Source organism: Medicago truncatula, chromosome 7 (genome assembly GCF_003473485.1).
Source record: "Medicago truncatula cultivar Jemalong A17 chromosome 7, MtrunA17r5.0-ANR, whole genome shotgun sequence".
Lineage (NCBI taxonomy): Eukaryota > Viridiplantae > Streptophyta > Magnoliopsida > Fabales > Fabaceae > Medicago > Medicago truncatula.
Genome location: NC_053048.1, coordinates 9,082,581 through 9,104,688, shown reverse-complemented (window position 1 = coordinate 9,104,688; position 22,108 = coordinate 9,082,581). Strand labels below are relative to the sequence as shown.

Sequence of the window (22,108 nt, the reverse complement as noted above, 5' to 3'; positions counted from 1 at the left end):
CACCAGTAAAATCGAAACCCAACACCAGTAAAATCGAAATCCATCACCAGTAAAGCACATAAAAATCGAAACAACATCATTTAAGAAATTTTCTGATTTTCATCACATAAATTTCTCAAATTCCATTGCAAAAATGTTATTCTCTTTAAATTTACAGAGATGTGGAGCTTGTGAGTCTAGAATGAAATTGGGGCGCAACCCATTTTGGAAAGGAAAACTGGAATTTTGTTATGAAAAGATAAATCATAGATTTTTGTTCTTGTGTTTTGTTGTTGTTGTTGTTGTTGGTTTTTGTTGTTGTTGGTGATCGATTTTGTTGTTGTGGTTAACGAGTTGTTGTGATTGTTTGTTGCAGATGTTGATGCTAGTTGTTGTTGTTGTGGATGTTTTGATGATTTTGGTTGATTTTTCCATTGTTATTAAATCTAAAGAAAAAAAAAGGAAATATATATGAAGATTTTGGTTGATTTGGTTTAGGGAGATTGAGAAATTGTGTTGTTTAGATTGAAATGGATGTTTTTGAATGGAAAAATTGGTTGTTGATTGAGTTATAAAATTGATTATGTTTATAGGTTTGATGAAGATCATGAAAAAGATTTTTTTTTTCTGGATTGGTGTGTTGTTGATGATAAAGATCATGAAGAAGAGAATTGAAGGAGAAGGAAGAAGATGAATAATACAAACCCTAACGTTTTTTTTTTTGAATTTTTGTAACAAAAGGGACAAAAACAGGTAACAAGGATAAAGATAAAGTACTCAAGCGGTCTTTTTTTTAGTTAAGGAATCAAATCAATATCAAATACTTAAGAGACCAATTGAACATTTAAACCTTACAATAATTTATTTATTTAAATGAAAGATAACAATTAATTAAAAGAAAAATATGAGCAAAAACATAAAAAACACCGATGATGAATGACATTCAAATGAAACAATTAAAACTCGGTGTTTATGAGTTGAGGGACATCAAATCAAATGTGTACTAAGTTCTAGGGTTCCAACCCTACAAACTAAAATAACTCATTAACATTTCCTTACTAAAAAGATATATCATTGCATCATTTAAATTATTTCAGCGATGTTTCAAAATATTATTTAAGAGATCAACCTCTTTAATAATTTATTGTCACTTAAATAAAGCAAACATACTGTTGATAATTAATTAACAAAAAACAACAACATCGATGATTGCAAGGGGGAGTATAATTCCTTTTATGAAAGTAACGTTTCCAGAAAATTATGTTATGTTAATTGATAATGTGACTGCAATCGAGTTGAAAACTTCTTCAAGTAAACTCAAGTGTTGAATAAAAAAATAGCCCAATTGTATTTTTATGTTTGTTGGCATACACAAAAATAATTAAAAAATGGTGCATTAAAACGGCAGTTAGGGGAGCACACTATGCTTAAACCACGGTCAGCAATTTCACTCAATCACATTTACACAACAGAGTTGTCAATAGAATGATACTCCATCCGTTTCAAAATACATGTTTAAATCAATCACTTCACACATGTCAATGTGTATAATTTTGATTATTAATATCTTTAATTATCTAAAGTAAAAAATTATAAAAATTTACTATTTTGAAAATATTTGTTGAGACAAATCAAACAACATCTTTGCTAATATTTGTATTTATATATTAGTTAAAAAGTATGGTCAAAGTAAGTCAAGTGAATAATGCACATTTCAAAAATTGGACATGTATTTTAAAACGAATGGAGTACTTGGCTCCTTAAACCGTGATTAGGGATTCGATTCCTGACTCATACGTAAGGAAAAAATCAGTTGAATAGAGAGAGCTCACCTTGTGTGTCCCACAAATTTCGACAAAGATTAATTACTGTTAAACTGCAGTCATGAAAACTTTATATCAATATAATGATAAGAAAGAGTTTGTATATTGATTTTAGTGACTTCATACAAAATTGAAGTTTTAACCATTATCAATATGAGTTGAAAAACTAGATTTGATTCCATAGTGTCTTGTACTAATTGGGTTAGCCCTATTTGTTGGTCATGGTCATTGCTTTTTGTAAAAAGTGTACAAATAGACATGATGTGATTGTGGATCTAGATAAAGAAAAGAACAATTAAAGTGTTTAATTTCCATACATTGTTGTAAGAAGCTCATATTGTTAACAAATCACAATCATCATATGTGTCATTTATAAAATAGATATAATTGAACATTTATGATTGGCTGTTAGTGTAAGCAATTTTTATTACACTGTCAATGCCTATGAGTTAATTTTCTTTATATGAACAAAAAAATTGTATAAATGGATGAAAATAGATATTTTTTTCTTTCCCAAATGAAGTTGTGAAAGCTTAGAAATGAGTATTAGATTTATATGAATGTTTTCTTGAGTGACCACTACTTCATTAAATATATATTTGTGTTTATTAATGACTCATATCTTTCAGATCTTGCATATATTATGCATTGTCTATACCAACTGAGCTAAGCTCACGAGGACATGATTTATGTCTGTAGATAAACTTTCTACACCAATTTTTCATATTTTAAAAATTATAATTTTGGAAATATTATTATTTCTTTTTTATATTTATATACTCAAATCTCTCCTACAAGCCTAACTCACATGGCTAAAATCAAAATCATAAAGGAAATTGCCACATTGGACTAAACTAACAACATAACTTTCTCAAAAAAAAAAAAAACAAGTGGATTGGATTAAGGAAGAAAATTTATTCAACAAAATGTGTGAATTTGAGAAAGAGTAGAATTTGCTTGGAGTCAATAACCTATTCTTACTCTCCTACACACACATAAAAAATAAAAAAAAGGAATGGACCACAAAAAGATAAAAAGAACTTCTTTCCTCTAATCATGGATTGGCAACCATGAAAGATTCTATTTCTAGGTAAACCATCTCAATAGGATATGCAACTTTTTTTAAGATCAATTTTCAATTTAGTATACACTTTACAATTAATATATACATGTAACCTAGCCAACCAAAAATAGTTGTCTAGCACTACAAATTTGTTGAATCCTAACTGAATATGCTCTGTCAAATCCTCCTAATGTAAGACTGACAGCAAATATTTGAGAGGGATTGGAAAGAAGGTGGATGAAGAAAACTCTTATATAAACACTATGTGACCTTGCACCAAAAAAATATTATTTGCCAGCAAATAATGTTATTAGAATATAAGATTTTTTTAAGCAAAAAAAATGCAATGGGGTATTACTTGTGCATGTCATTCCAATATGGTTGGCAATAGTATAAAATAAAAACAATAAATTATTTCTAAAAATACTCATCTGAAATGGAAGAAGGGAATATAGAATAGAAAATAGAAAAAATAAAATAATAATTATAAATAAATGGATAATAAACATTATTAGTAGTTGTAGTGGTCTTACATATTAAAATTTGAGACCTAACTCGTCCTTACAAAATCGGCTTATAAGGTGAGGATTGTCTCTTCTTTATAAACCCTCACGCCCAACACTCTTTGATCTTGGTTGCGTGAATAGGTTGATGGCCCTTGAATTCGACAAGCTCTGATACCATGTTGAAATTTGAGGCCTAACTCATTCTTACAAAACCGACTTATATGTTGAAGATTGCCTCTTCTTTATAAACTCTTATCAAGAGTCTTATCTATCTGATGTGGGACTTGGATTTTTTTCAATATTACAAATGGTGCATAGTAGATGAACCAAGCTGTATTTTATATGACCACTGGTATCAATAATATTTAAATCTAACTAATAAAAATAATAGTATCTTAAATCTATGTAATTCACATATATTAACTCTGAATTCTATTGGTGTGCATGGTATCATGATATTGCAAGAATCTGGAAAGGTAGGGAATGATGAAAGATGAAGAGAGGAAATGAAGGAGAGAGAAAGGGGAAACTTTTGATGAAGAGAGTGTATGATAAGATTTAATGAACTTTCATAATCTAACTGTTCAAATTGAATAAAAGAGTAATTTATCATGGACAACATGATGTTTTATATTAGCCAGTGCCACAATAGAATAATACCTTATTCTCTGTTTTTTGGTCCAACATCATATTTTATAATCTCAAACAGCAAGATACTGCTACCAGGTTAAGAACACAAGAAATTTGCTTAATGATTAAAGAAGCGTACACACTAATTTATATCTTAGGGACAGACATTTGAAAGAATTTATTTCTCTGAATCTCAAAAAAAATATTAATTTCACAGATACAGTGTATGTTAAAACACTCATGCACTAAAAATGAATATGGCAAGTACAATTTGAAAATTACCCAAAACTTAGTCTCTCTTAATATTACTATCTACTGTTAGGCGATAAACGAACATGACTGCTCACACTTTGGCTAAGTCCATAATCCGTTCCCCCATTCTCAACTTTTGGGGAAACCATCAAGTTTCCAATCTAGACTCTTCCATAATTAGTTCTTGTTTGAAATTATTTACTAGCATAAACACTGACAAAATTGTTTGAGAAAACTTACGAAAACAGCTTATGACATGTCCGCAAATTGTTTACAACTTATTTCCGCAAGTTCACCAGCATAACTTGTATGAAAATAATTTGACTTTATTATATCTTTTGTTACAAAAATAACTTATACATAAACTCTATGATAAACATCTATGCTATAAGTGTTTAATTGAGCTGTTTATCCAAACAGAACTCTATTATCTAAAGCTAATATAATATAAAGTAACCGTTTGAGAAGAACAATCCTCTGCATCTCTGGATTAATTGCACATACACTAAAAAATTTCCCTCAAAATTTGCTCATCGAAGCGATATTAAAAGTACTGAAACTGATCATTCTTTCTCATCTAGTTTCTTCTTGGTACCATCAACTCCATCAATTGGGGGCAGTGTCTACATAAAAAAACAATGAGTTAATAACAACATTAAAGTGCCGATGTTCCTCAGAGAGTAAAGTGCGCGTCATAATTGACGATGAGAGAAAATTAAGGAAGCTCGATGGTTATACATCTATGACTACTTATCCAAGTGATTGCATTTTATAAAATTATTAGAGGTTATTATTTCATCAATGGTTTCTCACTTCAGTCTCAACAATGCAACGTGTAGATGAATAAAATTCAGAGTGACAATAGATGATATGATAAGGAACTTGAAGAAAAATATAAATGTATATTTACAACTACAGTATCTTCATCACAATGTTTGGATACAGTGACTTGAACTGAAGGTTGTATGGACTATCACTTAATGTTTGAGATGTATTGTCAAGTGGTCAAATCAAAACAATGGTAGAGCATGGTCAAAAGGTAAAAACCTGACATTTTATGCTTCCATAAAACATCATGGTGCCACCATCCTTCTGAAATTGGCCATGGCGGAAGTCAAAAATCTGCCACCGCAATCCATCTTGACAACAAGGTCAATGTCTAATCTAATCTAAAATACATTTACAAGGCTCAAAATAATCCCTTACATGATATACTTTATGGCTAAAGCAAAACATGACTAGCTTTTTTTAATCTAAAAATGTGCCTTAAAATCCTATCTGAAATCTGAATTGACTTAAATTTTTATATTATTTTATTTTATTGTATCTAATATGTTTTTTTGTCCCGTTATCTTCATTCAGAAAGTTTATATACATGGAGGGGTTAAATTCAAGAGGAGTTAATCACTAAATCTCAACTTTAAAGACTTGCTACATGCTAAGAAACTCAGATGGCTACCAATTCGATCTCACGTCAAAAATTTCACCTGCCAAGGAGAGTTAAACTATCAACGCTAGGGTCATTCGGCTGTGGTAAGTTTCAAATTTTCATAGGCAAATATTACCCTTCTTTATGAAGTTGGTTCTGATGGATAATGAGATTATTTTCTACATTTAACTGGTCCAGGTTTTTCTTCAGCAGTTAGCTATAGGCAAGCTCGAAAAAACTGTTTCAACAGAAAATATAAACAACTGCAGCAGAAGCAATAACAGCTACTGATAAAAAGTTCTAACTTTAAACCATAACATATACTTCAACTTATTGAAAAGTCAGTTGTCGATTTTCTATAGAAGTATAAGAATGCTTTTATGCAAATCCATTAAATTTTTGCAGTTCACTTACTGTTATAGAGATGAGTAATGAACATGTGACGTTTGTTAATGATTTAATTTGATTATGGACCTATAGTCTAACACCAATAGGCTGTTTTTTCTTCTGTTTTTTTCAACCTTTGAAAACGGAACAAAGTCAACAAATATAGATCATTGCTGATATAGAAGTCATTATAGAAAATTCATCCCTCACTTTCCCTGTGCTTGATTTACCAATTACAATGCTCTAATACCACTACCAAAGCAGATTAAGACTATATATCTTCTCAAAGATATAGAATTTCGTTGATATAGATACCTTAAAATTCATGCCCTGCACTAAGCAAAATTATAATTATAACCTTATCCTTCTAATTTCAAATCAACCCATTAACCTTATAATATAAAAGTATAACATGATTAGTAATTGGACCATCATAATTACACTTCATAGCTCAACCAATATGCTAGAGTTAGCCTGGCCCAATACCTGAAGTCAGGGCCCAAAATCCAAACTCGCTAACCCATGACCTGACTACCAGCTGAAGAGAACACGCTTCGCACGTGTCCTTATACACAGTCAACCCATGATGGACTCCGGATATGGCACTAACGGTCTACTGGAGCCATATCCGGCCTTGAGCTCCCTGTATCATAGGGGAAAGAGGTTATGCAACCCCTCTATAAAAGGAATACCTCTGATACGTAGAAGAGAAGTAACTCATTCACGCTAAACACTCACTATAAGTCGTCTATAGTCTATACAGTGCACGGCTGAAGGACTTCTTCAATTCTCTATTCAGAAAACCCCAACCTTATACACACAGGGCCTTGATTGAACTTGGCGTATTGCTACCAAGGTCAACCCTAGCTTCTACTTCAGGAACATGATGGCAATGATACAATGTCCATATTCTGCAGTCTAACTAATCACATTCAAACTACTCACATTCTATTTCACTATTTGTAATAAGGCTATTTTTCCAACCTTTGATAAAGGAAAAGTCGGAAGATTTTTTTTTTTTTTTTTATAAATCTTCATTTTTTATATTCTTTTTCTGTCAAAATGTTATTGTTGCAAGTTCTTACCTCAAATTCAATAAACATTGGCTACTGTTTCAAATCTTTTTTATATGTTCTTTTAGTCATTTTAGATGTTTCTGTTTTCAATTTCAGTATTGTCCACCTAAAACTCACTTTACTGTTCCTATACTTTCATTATTTGGGGGATTGCCGATAATTTAGGTGGTAGGCATTCAAAAAATCTGTTATATTTTATATTCTTACTATATTTTATTTTTATTACTGAAACTTAGATCAAACACTCATTCTCAGGTTTGCTATAAAATACCCTCATTCTCAGGGACTCTTGTCTATGGTTATCTATACTATTACATTCAAAGAACATTTATGCATAATTCAAAAATGCATTCTAAGGAATATGAATGATGGACTTATTATTCATCAGGATTTGGGCTGATACAACATTCTCGCCCTTTTGCTTATTTTTCCAATCTCCTTTTCTATCACTTATTTCATAACGTTAGTTTCATCAAACTTGGTAAAGCATGAGATTGGTAAGTGGTAAAATAACCTAGCCTGTGTGTGGTTTTAAGTCTAGAACTACCAGAATCAAGTTTAGGGAAGTCAAAATTGATTTCAGTTCCAAAATCAATTCTACCTAAAAGCTAAAATTTCTAAATTCTACGGCAACAACGAATCAATTTTAAATTTAATTAAAGTGCCAGACATATATACACACACAAAAGCAACTTTGATCTAAACTATCCAGACAAAAACCACTTTATGTTCAACTTACTTTCAACCAAAATCAAATTCATAGGTGTAGGCCTGGTGGTGTAGGCTTGAGACCTAGGAGGGTGCTCCTCTCTAGGTCTCAGGTTCGAAGCCCCAAGGTACAAACAATTCCTGTGTTAGGTCAGTCCATACAGAGTTTTGCTATGCCTTCAATATGATCCTACGCTAGTGGAGGGTGTGATTGGTCCCCCGGATTAGTCAGTCCTTAGACGGAATACCGATTTTCCAAAAAATAAATAAATATAAGTTTAGAAATAAATTAAATTTCAAATGTGTATATGTTTCAATCAAGCATATAACCTCCCTGCCTACATGTTATGACATATGTAACATTGACACATTAAATCAAAGGTGTGTCCAGCGATCAATACATGTCAGTGTAGTGTCTGACACAGACACAACTTTGACACATGGTTACATTTAATCACTTTCATTTTCTTAAGTGTTATAGACTATGAAGCACTCTGATACAGACACGGACACCAAACACGACACTGATACATAACCAACTAATAAAAATGAATGATGAAAGAGTGATAAGTAAGAAGAAGCTTACAAGGTTAGGTTTATAGATATTGTGAACAACAGAAGCACCAGCAAGAAGTGAAAAGATAACAACAACACAAGACAAAGGCAGTGAAGGTGTCCCAGTTGGTTGTTTTCCACCTCCAAATTTACGATTCATTATTCTTCTTCTTCTTCTCAACTTTTCTGTTTCAATTTCACCCAAAATTCATTCAAATTCCAAACTTTGAAACTTCAAAATGCACAAATACGAAAGCAATTGATTCATTATATAAAAGCAACATATATCACTAAAGAAACTTTGTTTAATTTTTCTATATTCATGAACATAACGATGCACTGTTCCACAATTAAATTACTACTCTTCCACCTCTGCTAAAAAAACTATGGAATGGATAAACCCTTTAATAACACATAAAAAAAAATGCTACGAAACTATAATTTTCCTTTGTGTTGAAAATGAAAACCCAAAACAAAGCAATGTAGAAAGTAACGGTGAGATTCAAAAACAAAAATTGAAGCGGTTACGTATTCAGATCTTCAAATTTTGGAATGCGTTGAAAAGCAATAGTTGAACGATGAAGAAGAAGTAGAGAGAAAAGTTACCTGAGTTGAGAAGCGAGTAACTCCGGCTGCGTTTTCCGGCGGTTAAGTTCAGTGCTGAGTTTTATTTTTCAAGTGCTGTTCCATGTTTTTGTGAATGAATCATTGGCTTCCTATTATATTAGAATTTTAAAATACTATTTTAATAAAAAAAGTTTTTAAATTTTAAAAGACTGCGAGATTTGTATTGATTATGTGAGATTTTAAAAGATTTTTTTTATGTAAAAGACTATATACACTCAAGATTTTAAATGATTTATCACATTGACTTTCAAGAATTTCAAACGATTTTATGGGATTTTAAAATTTTAAAGGATTCAATGAACTTTAGGGAAAAAAGAACAAACTTACAAGCATGAACGATAAAAATAATGAATAAATAAATTCTAGCATTTGAATAAAGAAAAATAAAACCAATAAAAAATTCTTTTACTATTGATTTTAAAATTTTAAGAATTTTATGAATTTTATAAGATTTTAAGAGACTAAAAAACACTCTAACACACATTATTCTCAATACACATTTTTTATTTGTTAAAAATGTTATTTCCACAAAATTCAATTGTACATATTTAAAATTATGCCAGCACTTACAAATCTTTCAAAAAATATATTGTGTCAGCCCTTACAAATCGGTCGAGTTTACACGAGTTTATCGAGTGTTAACTCAGTCAAACTCGTCAAACCTTTCGATTTTTACCAGAAACCGAGTTTACCTTAGAGTTAACACGATTTTGGTACCTAAAAACGTTAACTCGGTAATCTCGGAGAGTTAACACTCGATTTGCGAAACATTGATTACAACATACTCTCTATCATAATATTCTCAATACAATTTTTTATTTTTTTATGAGATAGAGAGAGGGAGAGAGGGGGGATGAGAGATGAGAGAGAGAGAGAATGGAGAGATAGAAAAACGAAGAGAGAAAGGAGAGAATGGGGAGGGGGAGGGGGAAAGAGAGAGAAGGGAGAAGAAATAGATAGTAACTTTAAAAGAAAAACAATCTCAAGAAATCTCATCTTTTCATAAAAGATTTTTTCTTGTTAAAATTACACTACAAAATCCCACAAAATCCATCAAAATCCAATTTATTAAACAATCCTTCGAAGTTTAAATGATTTTGAATACCACAAGACTTTTTTTAAGTGATGAAAAGTCTTGATTGAATACCTCAAGACTTTTTTAAAATGACAAAGAGTTTTGATTGAAACCACATGCTCTTGATGCCAATTTGTTAGCGCAAGTAGGAAGCTTAAACAACAAGAAACAATTCTAGGGTTTTCTGGTTTTTGTGTATTTGTGTATTTAGAGAGATTGAGAGAAGAGAAAGATTATGTGATTGAAAGAAAAAGTAGTTGTATTATTGATTGTAAACAAATGTACAAAGAATAATAGCTTATATACAGACTTAGTTAGGTAGTTTGAAGCACAAGCAATTGTAACAAACTCTAACAATTATTAGCTACACTCTAACAACCTAGTAACAAACTTCAAAACAAACTAACTGAAGTGTGATTAACCATTTAAACATGATTATCACTAATCTAAACTTGAATTAGTAACAAAACTAACAAGAGGGACAACAAAAAAAATCACTGCTACAAATTTTAAATTTGCACTTTATGTCATCTAGAAAATAGGCTCTATTTAATGACATAAATTGTCCTCCATCCAAGTAGTGAACTTGTGCACATCTATCAAACTAGATTGAGTTAAAAATAAACTAGCACATTTTGGCTATAATGTTTATAAATAAATTTGCAAGCTTTTTTTGATGATCTTTCAGAACTTTTATTTCAATCTGATCCTTTTGTAGTGAGGAAAGCTTTAAATTAATATACTCGTCGAACAAATATAGTGAGGACAGCTTTACATTAATATCATCATTCTGCAAAGCATTTCTCAACCTGTAAAGGGAGTGATCCAGTGCATTCATTGCTTTGTTCTTCACTATGAATTTGTGATCTTTGACACAGTAACACTCAGCTTCTTGAATCAATTTGTTAATTTCTTCTATTGACAACCTTTCTTTGTTGTTTGTTATTGTTATCTCGTTGGTATTTCCGGTGGATTGTTCCTTAGCAGTAAGAGTTAGGATTCAATTTTCATGAACAGAAAAGCGTACATCAAAACATGGCCGCGAAGAGTAAGGGGAAACCAAGAATAAAAGAACCTAGCAGATTTTTCTCTCACCCTTTGAAACCTTGATTAGGAAGCCGCATTTGTTATCTACAATTTGGTCACCAAACTATTGATCCCCTCGTTAATTTAGTCCCTAAACTATTTAAATCAACTAATAGACTCCTAAACAATGAAAGTTACATCAATTTAGTCTGTGAACTAAAAAATTTCAAGCCTTCACTCAACAATTCAGTCTGCACTGCCGCACCATAAGTGGCCACTTCATCAGGGTTACTACTCTTGCATTGAACTCATGTCCATCTTGGCATAATGGATAGAACTTAAATCAACTTGAAAAATTCTTGTAAGAGTTGTACTTTTGGAATTCTAGAGGAGCCACCAACAAGGACAACATAATGGATAAAACTTATGTCCATCTTGGCATCAATAAGACAATTCTCAACAGTTTCCAAACACTCGTTGAAAAGATTGATATTGATTTCCTCAAACTTGGCACGAGCGATGGATAAGAAGAAGTTTAAGTACTGAAACAAAGAATCTACCTTAAAGGTGGTGGCAAAAGCAAAAAATATTGTCATTTTGTCTCAATCGCATGCGTTCCAAACCTCCTTATGGTCCTTGCGCTCGCGCTCACAATAGCATCGGTGAAAAATACAGTGCACAAATTTCTAATTTTGATTGGCAAAAGTTGGACCAGAGATATAAAACTGAGTGCAAGGATCAATTCGATAACTGGAAATAAACTAACATTAAACTATATTTAGATAATATGGTTCATAATTATTTCAAATTTCACATGCCTAAATTCGAAAATTACTAGTAAATCAATCTGGATATTGCTTTTACGATTACGGTACTCTTCATCTAATTATCCAAACGGTTCTTGAACACCTCTTTCTTATTTTGTTGGCTCCGATAAAGTAAAATTTTGGCCTTTGAAACTGCAAAATTGATCTTTAATTCATCTTGTTTGGGAAGCTAAGAACCAATACCCTCCAAAGCCTTGTTTAACTTGTAAACAAAATAATCCAGAGCATTCACTGCTTTAACTTTTTTCTAGTACTTTTCATCTTCATCCTTGTATTTCTCAGATTCTTCAATCATGCTCATGATTTTCTCAGTAGAGTCTCCCTCAGCATCTATGTTAAAAATATACATTTAACATATCCTTCCCGTTGGAATATTTGCTGCACCATTCATTGGTAAAAAGGTCCATATTGAGTTCCTCAAACCGCGCACGAGTTATGATGAACAAAAATCAATATTTTCCAAAGAAAACATCTATCTCAGTAATGGTATCAACAGCAAACGCAGATGTTATTTTTTCTTTTTCACACGAGGTTCTTAATCTTTATGAGGACTGTAGACAGAAATTATCGGATCACTCTGAATGAGCTTAGAGGGCCATAACATTAGATAATTCTGAGTAATTGGATCGTTATACTTCCTTGAAATCGAAGGCATGTCTAATGTCTGAAACGTGTTATTGTTCGACACCGGCAAGCTTGTACTGATGTCTATTAGTTCATTGTGCATGATCTCAGCCAGATTAGTTTGACCCTGCCATATAGCTACACATGAGTAGGTTTTGCCAGGGCCAATTCCAATTGCATGTGCCCCTCATATTTTTTAGCCATTCATTTCAGAAGAGAAAGAGAGACATATCGTTGTTGAATGATTCTGGTTTGTTTTTATATCTATCAAATGGAATATAAAAGTTATCTGAATGTGTCCATGTTAATATTATACTGTTAATGAGAATATTCACTTAAATAATTGCAACTCACAGTCAATATTTGATATTTAATGTTCAGTTTCTATTTAATTAAGAGAATGAATTAATGTCACTTCCCTGTAATTAAGCATATAAACATGATGAGGCAAGTAAATTCATAAAGATTATTAAGTCTGAGAAGGATACTGCTAAAACTAGAATAGAGTTAGCATGATTTACAATACAGAAAACAGAAAGAAAAAAAAAAGTAACATGTGAAACACAAACATTAACATAAACTTCAATGCTATTAGATAATGATAATAAAACTAAAGGTCTGCATTCAGCACTTTCAAAAGCAAGACATCACTTAAAATCTTATCCAAGAAAAATAAAATTATTAGCCTTGGATATAAGGTGTTTCGACATTCTCTCCAGCTCCTCCAGATAACCCTCAAGAACATCTATTTCTTTCTCTTTTTTATTCATATCAAGCAAATCCATAGCAACAGTAATTGCATTGTTGATCTTTGCAATTTCTTGAGGGGAGAGAATCAGATTAACATTGTTCTTCTCTAAAGCGTTCTTCATATTGTAAACACAAGAATCTAATGCACACATTACCTTGGCCCTTCTTAAAAATTGCATATCTTCCACATGATATTTCTCAGCTTCTTTAATCATTTTTTCAATGTCGAACATTGACAACCTGTCTTTGTTGTTAGTAATGGTGATAGCATTTATATTGCCTGTGGATATTTCCCTAGCAGTAACAGTTAGGATGCAATATAAGGTGGTCATGGGGACCTGGAATACAAGGAAGTGTAAATGAACGCGCTGGTCTCTTGGTCTTGGTCTCTCTTGTCAAGGCCATATGCAATACAAGGACAATGCGCTGGTTATCATATAAGGTGGTATATCGATTTGTCTTTGTGACAGGTATGGAAGTGTTTCTTGGAATCACCACACTCATGATATGTTCAATCCTTGCAGCAATACCAAGTGACAATGGCGTAACATCTCGTAGCACCAAGTTGGGGACATTCTTAAAGCCTTTGCTCAAAATAGCAGATCAAAGACAAAAATATTTCGGTTACCTTCACGGTCATTTCTCTTGTCAAGGCCATATGCAATAGCTGCAGCAGTAGGTTCATTGATTATCCGAATGACATTAAGTCCAGCAATAGTACCAGCATCAATGGTGGCCGTTCGCTGAGAATCATTGAAGTAAGCTGGCACGGTAACAACGGCATTCTTGACCGGTGACTCCAGATATGCCTCCGCAACCTCTCGCATCTTTGTAAGCACCATAGAAGATATTTCCTCAGCACAAAATTGCTTCTCTAGACCTTCGTACTTGACAGTAATCATAGGTTTGTCATTAACACCAGAAATAACCTTGAATGGCCACAACAATATATCTCTTTGAACAACCGGATCACTAAACTTCCTACCAATTAACAATCTGCAAAAATAACATTAATAGTAAATTCCCATCATTCATTTATCCAGCTAAAATAGCAATTGCATACTAATCAGGGTTTTAAGAAAATGTTAACGACATCAAGAATCTTTACACAGCTGCATTTGAGTAGATTCTTTAAAACCATTTTTCAGTACATGATTTTAACCATGATAAACAAACACAATATACCTTCCTTTTAAAAGAATTACCCAGGAAACAATTACCTACGAAGGTATTACCTGGGAACCTTAATCCTTGGCAAAATCCGCAGGAAACAGGTTTCAGAAAAGAAAGGCTTCATCTCAATGAAATAAATGAAGGCAGAGAGTTGAAAATGATCTTATAAGTGCACACGGCTGCATATTGTTTTCAATCGTGTTTCATGCCTCATTAAACAAGTAAAAGCTAAAATTAGAATTTAAAGAGATATGGCAGAACAATTATACAAATGTTCTCCAAAAAAGTAACTCAATGAATTGACTAAGTGCATTTTTTTAGAGGAAGTATCCCTTCAAATTATGAAATTGAGGAATGCTATTCTCGGAGATGAAAGTGAGGAATGCTTACATGGCTCCCTGTCTACTTCTCCCTCCGTCCCAAATTGTATCACGTTTCCAGATTGTGACGTTTTGAAAGAAGAGATATTATGATTTTTTTTACAAAATTGTCCTTAAAAAATTATATCGGAAAAATAAATGAAGGAATTGAAAGAAGAGATAGTAATAAATAGTTAAGAATATAATAGGAAAAGTAACATTAATATTTTATTTGTATTGTAAAGCGACGTATAATTTGAGACAATTTTTTTTTAATAAAGTGACATATAATTTGGGACAGAGGAAGTACTAATAAAAAAACTTAAGTCCACCATTTTGTCTAACATGTCATCGTTTAGACTCTTCATCTCACAAATTTCGTGGTCTTCATGGATAATTTGCTATTAAATAATCGGAAAAACAATGTATTGTAACATAAATATATGAAAGTAATTTATTCTCTTCTATTATTGCAAGAATATAAGAAAATAATTTATTATCCTCACAAATCTCACCATATTTTTTCTAATACGTCATCGATTAATCTATTCACCTCACTAATTTGCATATAAAATAATAAAAGTATTTACTAGAAACATTACATTAATGTTTATATATATATTTTAGAAATACAGTTATACGTTTTCAAAATTTTATCATATCAACTTTCAAATGTACAACGGGCGCGGTGAAAATATTTAACAAAGTTTTACATATAAACAAAAATATACATTTAATAGAAACACTACATTAATGTTCATATTTTGAAAACAGTCGCGAGTTTTCAAAATTTTATCATATCAACTTTCAAATGTACAACGGGCACGGTGAAAATATTTAACAAAGTTTTACATATAAACAAAAATATACATTTAATAGAAACACTACATTAATGTTCATATTTTGAAAACAGTCGCGAGTTTTCAAAATTTTATCATATCAACTTTCAAATGTACAACGGGCACGGTGAAAATATTTAACAAAGTTTTACATATAAACAAAAATATACATTTAATAGAAACACTACATTAATGTTCATATTTTGAAAACAGTCGTGAGTTTTCAAAATTTTATCAAATCGGTATATTCCCTCAAAAAAAAAAAAAATCAAATCGGTATATAAAAATTTGCTACTACAAATATAAGCAAATGAAATTCACAACGGACGTGATGCAAATATTTAATGAATTTTGTCATATAAGAAATATTTTTTTAATAGAAACATTACATTAATGCTGATAATTTTTATTTAATATTTATGAACATTTTACAATATTATCAATGTAATTATTTTTATAATAATTATTCAATGTTACCGGTCCGTGCAAATACACGAAAAAGAATGTTATTAAAATAAGGAAATTTACAATCTACCAACAATATAATCAAAGAGATTTCCGTTTTATTTACTAAGAAACATTATTTATTTTTAGTTTTTTTAAGGAATTTTTAAAATTTAATTAATATACTTTATTAGTGTACACTTATTTTACATATGTATCTGAATGATATATTGTCACGTCAATTGATAAATATAAAATTATGAATTATCATATTCATTATACTTAATGTGGCAACGCATTTTTTTTCTTCTTTTTGACAAAACAAAGTATATTAATTAATTCTTTCAAAAAAAGTATATTCATTTAATTTTTATATTTTACCAACGAAAAAACATTGAAAGAAAGCAAATAACGGTTTATTAGTGCCCACTGCCCACGTATTGTGTCAAATTCAGTTATGGTGACACGTTTTGTCATTTGTATTAAAAATTTGATAAAAAAAATTGATAAAATTTCTTTCTTTCTTTCTCTCTTTTTTTCATCCTCTAAAAGAATTCACCATTTCTCATTCGGATATAACGCACCACTATTAAGGACACTCTTTTGTTTCTCCTATATAAGAAAGGGTTACAAGTTTACTTTCAACAGCAACAAAAAAAACCCTAAAAGTTTTTCTTCTTCCTAATCTTTTCACCTCGAGTTTTTATTTTCATGGATTCCATCAAAAGAAGAAAGATCATGGCAAAAGAATACGAAGGACGTGCAGTGGGAATAGATCTTGGAACAACCTATTCATGTGTTGCTGTGTGGCTTGATCAACACCAAAGAGTTGAGATTATTCACAATGATCAAGGAAACCGAATAACACCTTCTTTTGTTGCTTTCAACAATGAACAAAGGTTGATTGGCGATGCTGCTAAGAATCAATCTGCTACTAACCCTGAAAACACTATCTTTGGTAAATTTCTATTTCTATTTCTATTATTTACTGCTTCATGAATGTATTTAGGTTTCTTTTGTTGTTGGTTTGAAAAAAATTGCTTTTGATATAAATAATTTAGAGATTTCTTTTTAAAAGAAGGTATATTGTGTTTGTTTATCATGGTTAAAATCATGTCTTGAAATTGGTTTTTAAAGAAACTACTCAAATGCAGTTGAGTAAAGATTCTTGATTTCACTGTCGAAAACATTTTTTTAAAACCCTAATTAGCTGGATAAATGATGAATGATGGAAATTTACTATTTCTTTATCATCGTTAAAATCATGTATTGAAATTGGGTTTTAAAGTAACTACTCAAATGCAGTTGTGTAAATATTCTTGATGTCACTTTTGAAAACATTTTTTTTTAAACCCTAATTAGTATGCAATTGCTATTTTTGCAGATGCTAAGAGGTTAATTGGTAGGAAGTTTAGTGACCCCGTTGTTCAAAGAGATATATTGTTGTGGCCATTCAAGGTTATTTCTGGTGTTAATGACAAACCTATGATTACTGTTAAGTACAAGGGTCAAGAGAAGCACTTTTGTGCTGAGGAAATATCTTCTATGGTGCTTACAAAGATGCGAGAGGTTGCGGAGGCATATCTGGGGTCGCCGGTCAAGAATGCCGTTGTTACTGTGCCAGCTTACTTCAATGATTCTCAGCGAAAGGCCACCATAGATGCTGGTACTATTGCTGGACTTAATGTCATTCGGATAATCAATGAACCTACTGCGGCAGCTATTGCATATGGCCTTGACAAGAGAAATGACTGTGATGGTAGCCGAAATATTTTTGTCTTTGATCTGGGTGGCGGGACTTTTGATGTGTCTATCCTCACAATTAAGGGTGATGTCTTTGAAGTGAAAGCCACTGCAGGAAACACTCACCTTGGGGGCGAGGACTTCGATAACAGAATGGTGAACTATTTTGTTGAGGAGTTAAAAAAGAAGAATAAAGTGGACATCAGTCAGAACCCAAAATCCTTAAGGAGGTTGAGAACTGCCTGTGAGAGGGCAAAAAGGATACTCTCTTTTGCTTTTGTTACCACTGTTGAGGTAGATGCTTTATTTACGGGAATCGACTTTTGTTCATCAATTACTCGTGCTAAATTTGAGGAACTTAACATGGACTTTTTCAATGAGTGTATGAATATAGTTGACACCTGTCTCAGGGATTCAAAGATATACAAGAATGATATTGATGATGTTGTACTTGTCGGTGGCTCGTCTAGGATTCCCAAAGTGCAGGAACAATTGCTAGAATATTTCAAGGGGAAGGAATTATTCATGGGTATCAACCCAGACGAGGCTGTTGCTTATGGTGCAGCTGTTCAGGCTGCTATTTTGAGTGAAGGCTGTAAGAATGTCCCCAACTTGGTGCTACGAGATGTGACCCCTTTGTCACTTGGTATTTCTGTAAGTATTGAACATATCATGAGTGTGGTGATTCCTAGAAACACTTCCATACCTGTCAAGAAGACAAGTCGATATTCCACCCTTTATGATAACCAGTGCCTTGTCAATTTTCTTGTTTATGAGGGTGAGAGACCAAGAGCTGCTGACAATAATCTGCTTGGTTCATTTGGGCTTCGTTGTCTTCCAGGTCCCCGTGGCCAGCCCTTGGAGGTATGCTTTTCAATTGATGAAAATGGTATCCTGACTGTTACTGCTAGGGAAATATCCACAGGCAATATGAACATGATCACCATAACCAATGACAAAGAAAGGTTGTCAATGTTCGACATTGAAAAAATGATTAAAGAAGCTGAGAAATACCATGTGGAAGATATGCAATTTTTAAGAAGGGCCAAGGTAATGTGTGAATTAGATTCTTGTGTTTACAATATGAAGAAGGCTTTAAAGAAGAAGGATGTTAATCTGATTCTCTCCCCTCAAGAAATTGCAAAGATCAACAATGCAATTACTGTTGCTATGGATTTGCTTGATAAGAATAAAAAAGAGAAAGAAATAGATGTTCTTGAGGGTTATCTGGAGGAGCTGGAGAGAATGTCGAAACACCTTATATCCAAGGCTAATAATTTTATTTTTCTTGGATAAGATTTTAAGTGATGTCTTGCTTTTGAAAGTGCTGAATGCAGACCTTTAGTTTTATTATCATTATCTAATAGCATTGAAGTTTATGTTAATGTTTGTGTTTCACATGTTACCGGTTTTTTTTTTCTTTTCTTCCTCTTTCTGTTTTCTGTATTGTAAACCATGCTGACTCTATTCTAGTTTTAGCAGCATCCTTCAAAGCTTTTACTTTAGGATCTGATCCTTCTCAGACACTATTCTAGTTTTGAGTAAATAATCTTTGTGATTTAAGTTGAAACCTTTCTAGAGCACATCTTCAAGAACTGACTTGCCTCATCATCTTTAGATGCTTCGTTATAAGAGGAAAAATAACATGAATTTATTCTCTTAATTATATAGAAACTGAACATCAAATATAAAACATTGACACTGCTAAGGTGTGAGAATATTTTCATTTTTTAGCTGCTTCAAACTGTCAATATAGAGTCTAACATATACAGAATGATGAGTATTTTAAGATGATTTGTATCTGTTGCTTGAAGTTATTTCAATGATCTTATCTATCTATGTTATATCTATTATAGAAATTTTATAAAATACATTTTTTAATAGTAACCTTAATTCGAACGCTCTGTCCATTGTGGCAATTATGGCAGTAAAAGAAGTCACAACACCTTTAACTTTAATATTGACATGGACACGTTCTGCTAACTTTCATACTCCATTTCAGTTCATGGATATTAAAACAAACCTGAATCATTCAATAATTATGGCCTGCAATTAGAATTGACCTTCGCACAACCTACTCGTATGTAGCTATATGGTAGGGTCAAACTAATCTGGCTGAGATCATGCACAACGAACCAACAGACATTTGACACACAGCCCTCACACTGAAAAAGTAAAAGTGATTAAAATCAGGCACATATAACAGCCCGCCGGTGTAGAACAATAACATGTTTCAGACATTGGACATGCCTTCCATGTCAAGGAACTATAGTGATCCAACTATTCACAATGATCTAATGTTATGGCCCTCTAAGCTCATTCGGAATGATCCTATTATTTCTGTCTACAGTCCTCAAAGTTTTGAGAGATTCGGAATCCTCTGTCAAGAATGCAATTGTTATAGTGCCAGCTTATTTGAATGATTCTCACCTTAAGGCCATCAAAGAGGCTGGTGCCATTGCCAACCTTAATGTAATTCGCACCTTATTTCTGTCTAACTGATGCTGCTGCTTTTTTTTTGCACATGGGCTTCAAAAGAGAGGAATATTTTCATATTTGATATTGATGGAGGCACAATTGATATGTCTATACTCATAATTAAAGTTGAAGTCTTTGAAGGTAAAGACACTGCCGGAGGGACTTACCTTCGAGTAGAAGATGCTTTCCTTTAAATATTGAATTTTGTTCATCAATAACTCGTGCGAGGTTTGAGGAAATCAATATGGACCTTTTTACAAAGTGTATGGAGACAGTGAATATGTGAATACGGGCCTTTTTACAAATGGTGCAGCAACTACAATGGGAAGGATCTGTGTAAGAGCATCATTGTTGCTTCATAGCTTCATAAGCATGATTGAAGAATCTGAGAAATACAAGGCTGAAGACGAAAAGTACTAGAAAAAAGTTAAAGCAGTGAATGCTCTGGATTATTTTGTTTACAAGTTAAACAAGGCTTTGGAGGGTATTGGTTCTTAGCTTCACAAACAAGATGAATTAAAGATCAATTTTGCAGTTTCAAATGCCAAAATTCTACTTTATTCTAGCCAACAAAATAAGAAAGAGGTGTTCAAGGACTGTTTGGATAAGTTCAAAAGTATCTAAAAGCCACTGTCGAGATTGATTTACGTGTGTGAATTTTGAAATAATTATGAACCATACTATCTAAATATAGTTTAATGTTTGTTTATTTCCAGTTATTGAATTGATCTTTGTACTAAGTTTTATATCTCTGGTCCAACTTTTTCTAATCAAAATCAGAAATGTGTGCATTGTATTTTCCACTGATGCTATTGTGAACGCAAGGGCCATAAGGAGGTTGGGAACGGTGTGCGATGGAGACGAAATGACAATATTTTTTTTCTTTTGTCACCACTATTAAGGTAGATTCTTTGTTTCAGCGCTTAAACTTCTTTTTATCCTTCGCTCGTGCCAAGTATGATGAAATCAATATGGATCTTTTCAACGTGTTTGGAAACTGTTGAGAGTTGTCTTATTACTGCCGAGATGGACATGAGTTTTATCCATTATGTTGTCCTTGTTGGTGGCTCCTCTAGAATTCCGAAAGTACAACTATTACAAGAATTTTTTAAGTTGATTTAAGTTCTATCCATTATGCCAAGACGGGCAAGAGTTCTATGCAAGAGCATTAACTCTGATGAAGTGGCTGCTTATGGTGTGGCAGTCCAGACTGAATTGTTGAGTGAAGCCTTGAAATTTTATAGAAAAATTAAGTAGGGATCGATAATTTAGTGACCAAATTGTAGAAAAATCTGCTAGGTTCTTTTATTCTCATTTTACCCTTACTCCTTGCGGCCGTCTTTTGATGTATGCTTTTCTGTTCATGAAAATTGAATCCTAACTGTTACTGCTAAGGAACAATCCACTGGAAGTACCAACGAGACAACAATAACAAACAACAAAGAAAGATTGTTAATGGAAGAAATTAACAAATTGATTCAAGAAGCTGAGTGTTACCGTGTCAAAGATCACAAAAATCATAGCGAAGAACAAAGCAACGAATGCACTGGATCGAATGCTTGATCATAATTTAAATGCTTGATCGAATGTGGCAGTTATGGAAGTATAAGAAGTCATAAAACCTTTAATAGAAACATGGACGCATTCAGATAACTTTCATATTCCATTTAATGGATATTAATACAAACCTGAATCATTCAACATTGATATGTCTCTCTTTCTCTTCTGAAGTGAA

The 22,108-nt window shown here is 32.3% G+C and overlaps 2 protein-coding genes and 1 long non-coding RNA gene across 3 annotated transcripts; 1 reads left to right on the top strand and 2 right to left on the bottom strand.

The window, feature by feature from the left end:
- Positions 1-4,478: 4,478 nt before the first annotated feature.
- LOC11441863 (uncharacterized) lies at positions 4,479-9,117 on the bottom strand. The gene is made up of 3 exons (XR_003006794.2): positions 9,015-9,117; positions 8,440-8,594; positions 4,479-4,876 (listed from the first exon to the last, which is right to left on the bottom strand). It is a non-coding gene; the product is annotated as an uncharacterized lncRNA (long non-coding RNA).
- Positions 9,118-13,246: 4,129 nt separating this feature from the next.
- On the bottom strand, positions 13,247-14,634 carry LOC11439333 (heat shock 70 kDa protein). The gene is made up of 4 exons (XM_024770788.1): positions 14,573-14,634; positions 13,966-14,333; positions 13,703-13,921; positions 13,247-13,617 (listed from the first exon to the last, which is right to left on the bottom strand). Exons 1-4 carry the CDS (start codon positions 14,632-14,634, stop codon positions 13,247-13,249), a joined length of 1,020 nt encoding a protein of 339 aa, XP_024626556.1.
- Positions 14,635-16,705: 2,071 nt separating this feature from the next.
- Positions 16,706-19,449, top strand: LOC11446123 (heat shock cognate 70 kDa protein). The gene is made up of 2 exons (XM_003621965.3): positions 16,706-17,110; positions 17,537-19,449. The coding sequence occupies exons 1-2, from the start codon at positions 16,864-16,866 to the stop codon at positions 19,189-19,191; spliced, it is 1,902 nt and encodes a 633-aa protein (XP_003622013.2). The 5' UTR covers positions 16,706-16,863; the 3' UTR covers positions 19,192-19,449.
- Positions 19,450-22,108: the final 2,659 nt, after the last annotated feature.

Coding starts and splice junctions, on each gene's coding strand:
- LOC11439333 (XM_024770788.1), bottom strand. CDS start 14,634: ATGAAGCCTTTCTTTTCTGAAACCTGTTTCCTGCGGATTTTGCCAAGG. Junction 14,334..14,572: donor CCAAGGATTAAGGTTCCCAG/GTAATACCTTCG, acceptor TTATTTTTGCAG/ATTGTTAATTGGTAGGAAGT. Junction 13,618..13,702: donor CAAGACCAAGAGACCAGCGC/GTTCATTTACAC, acceptor AAATATCCACAG/GCAATATAAATGCTATCACC.
- LOC11446123 (XM_003621965.3), top strand. CDS start 16,864: ATGGATTCCATCAAAAGAAGAAAGATCATGGCAAAAGAATACGAAGGA. Junction 17,111..17,536: donor CCCTGAAAACACTATCTTTG/GTAAATTTCTAT, acceptor CTATTTTTGCAG/ATGCTAAGAGGTTAATTGGT.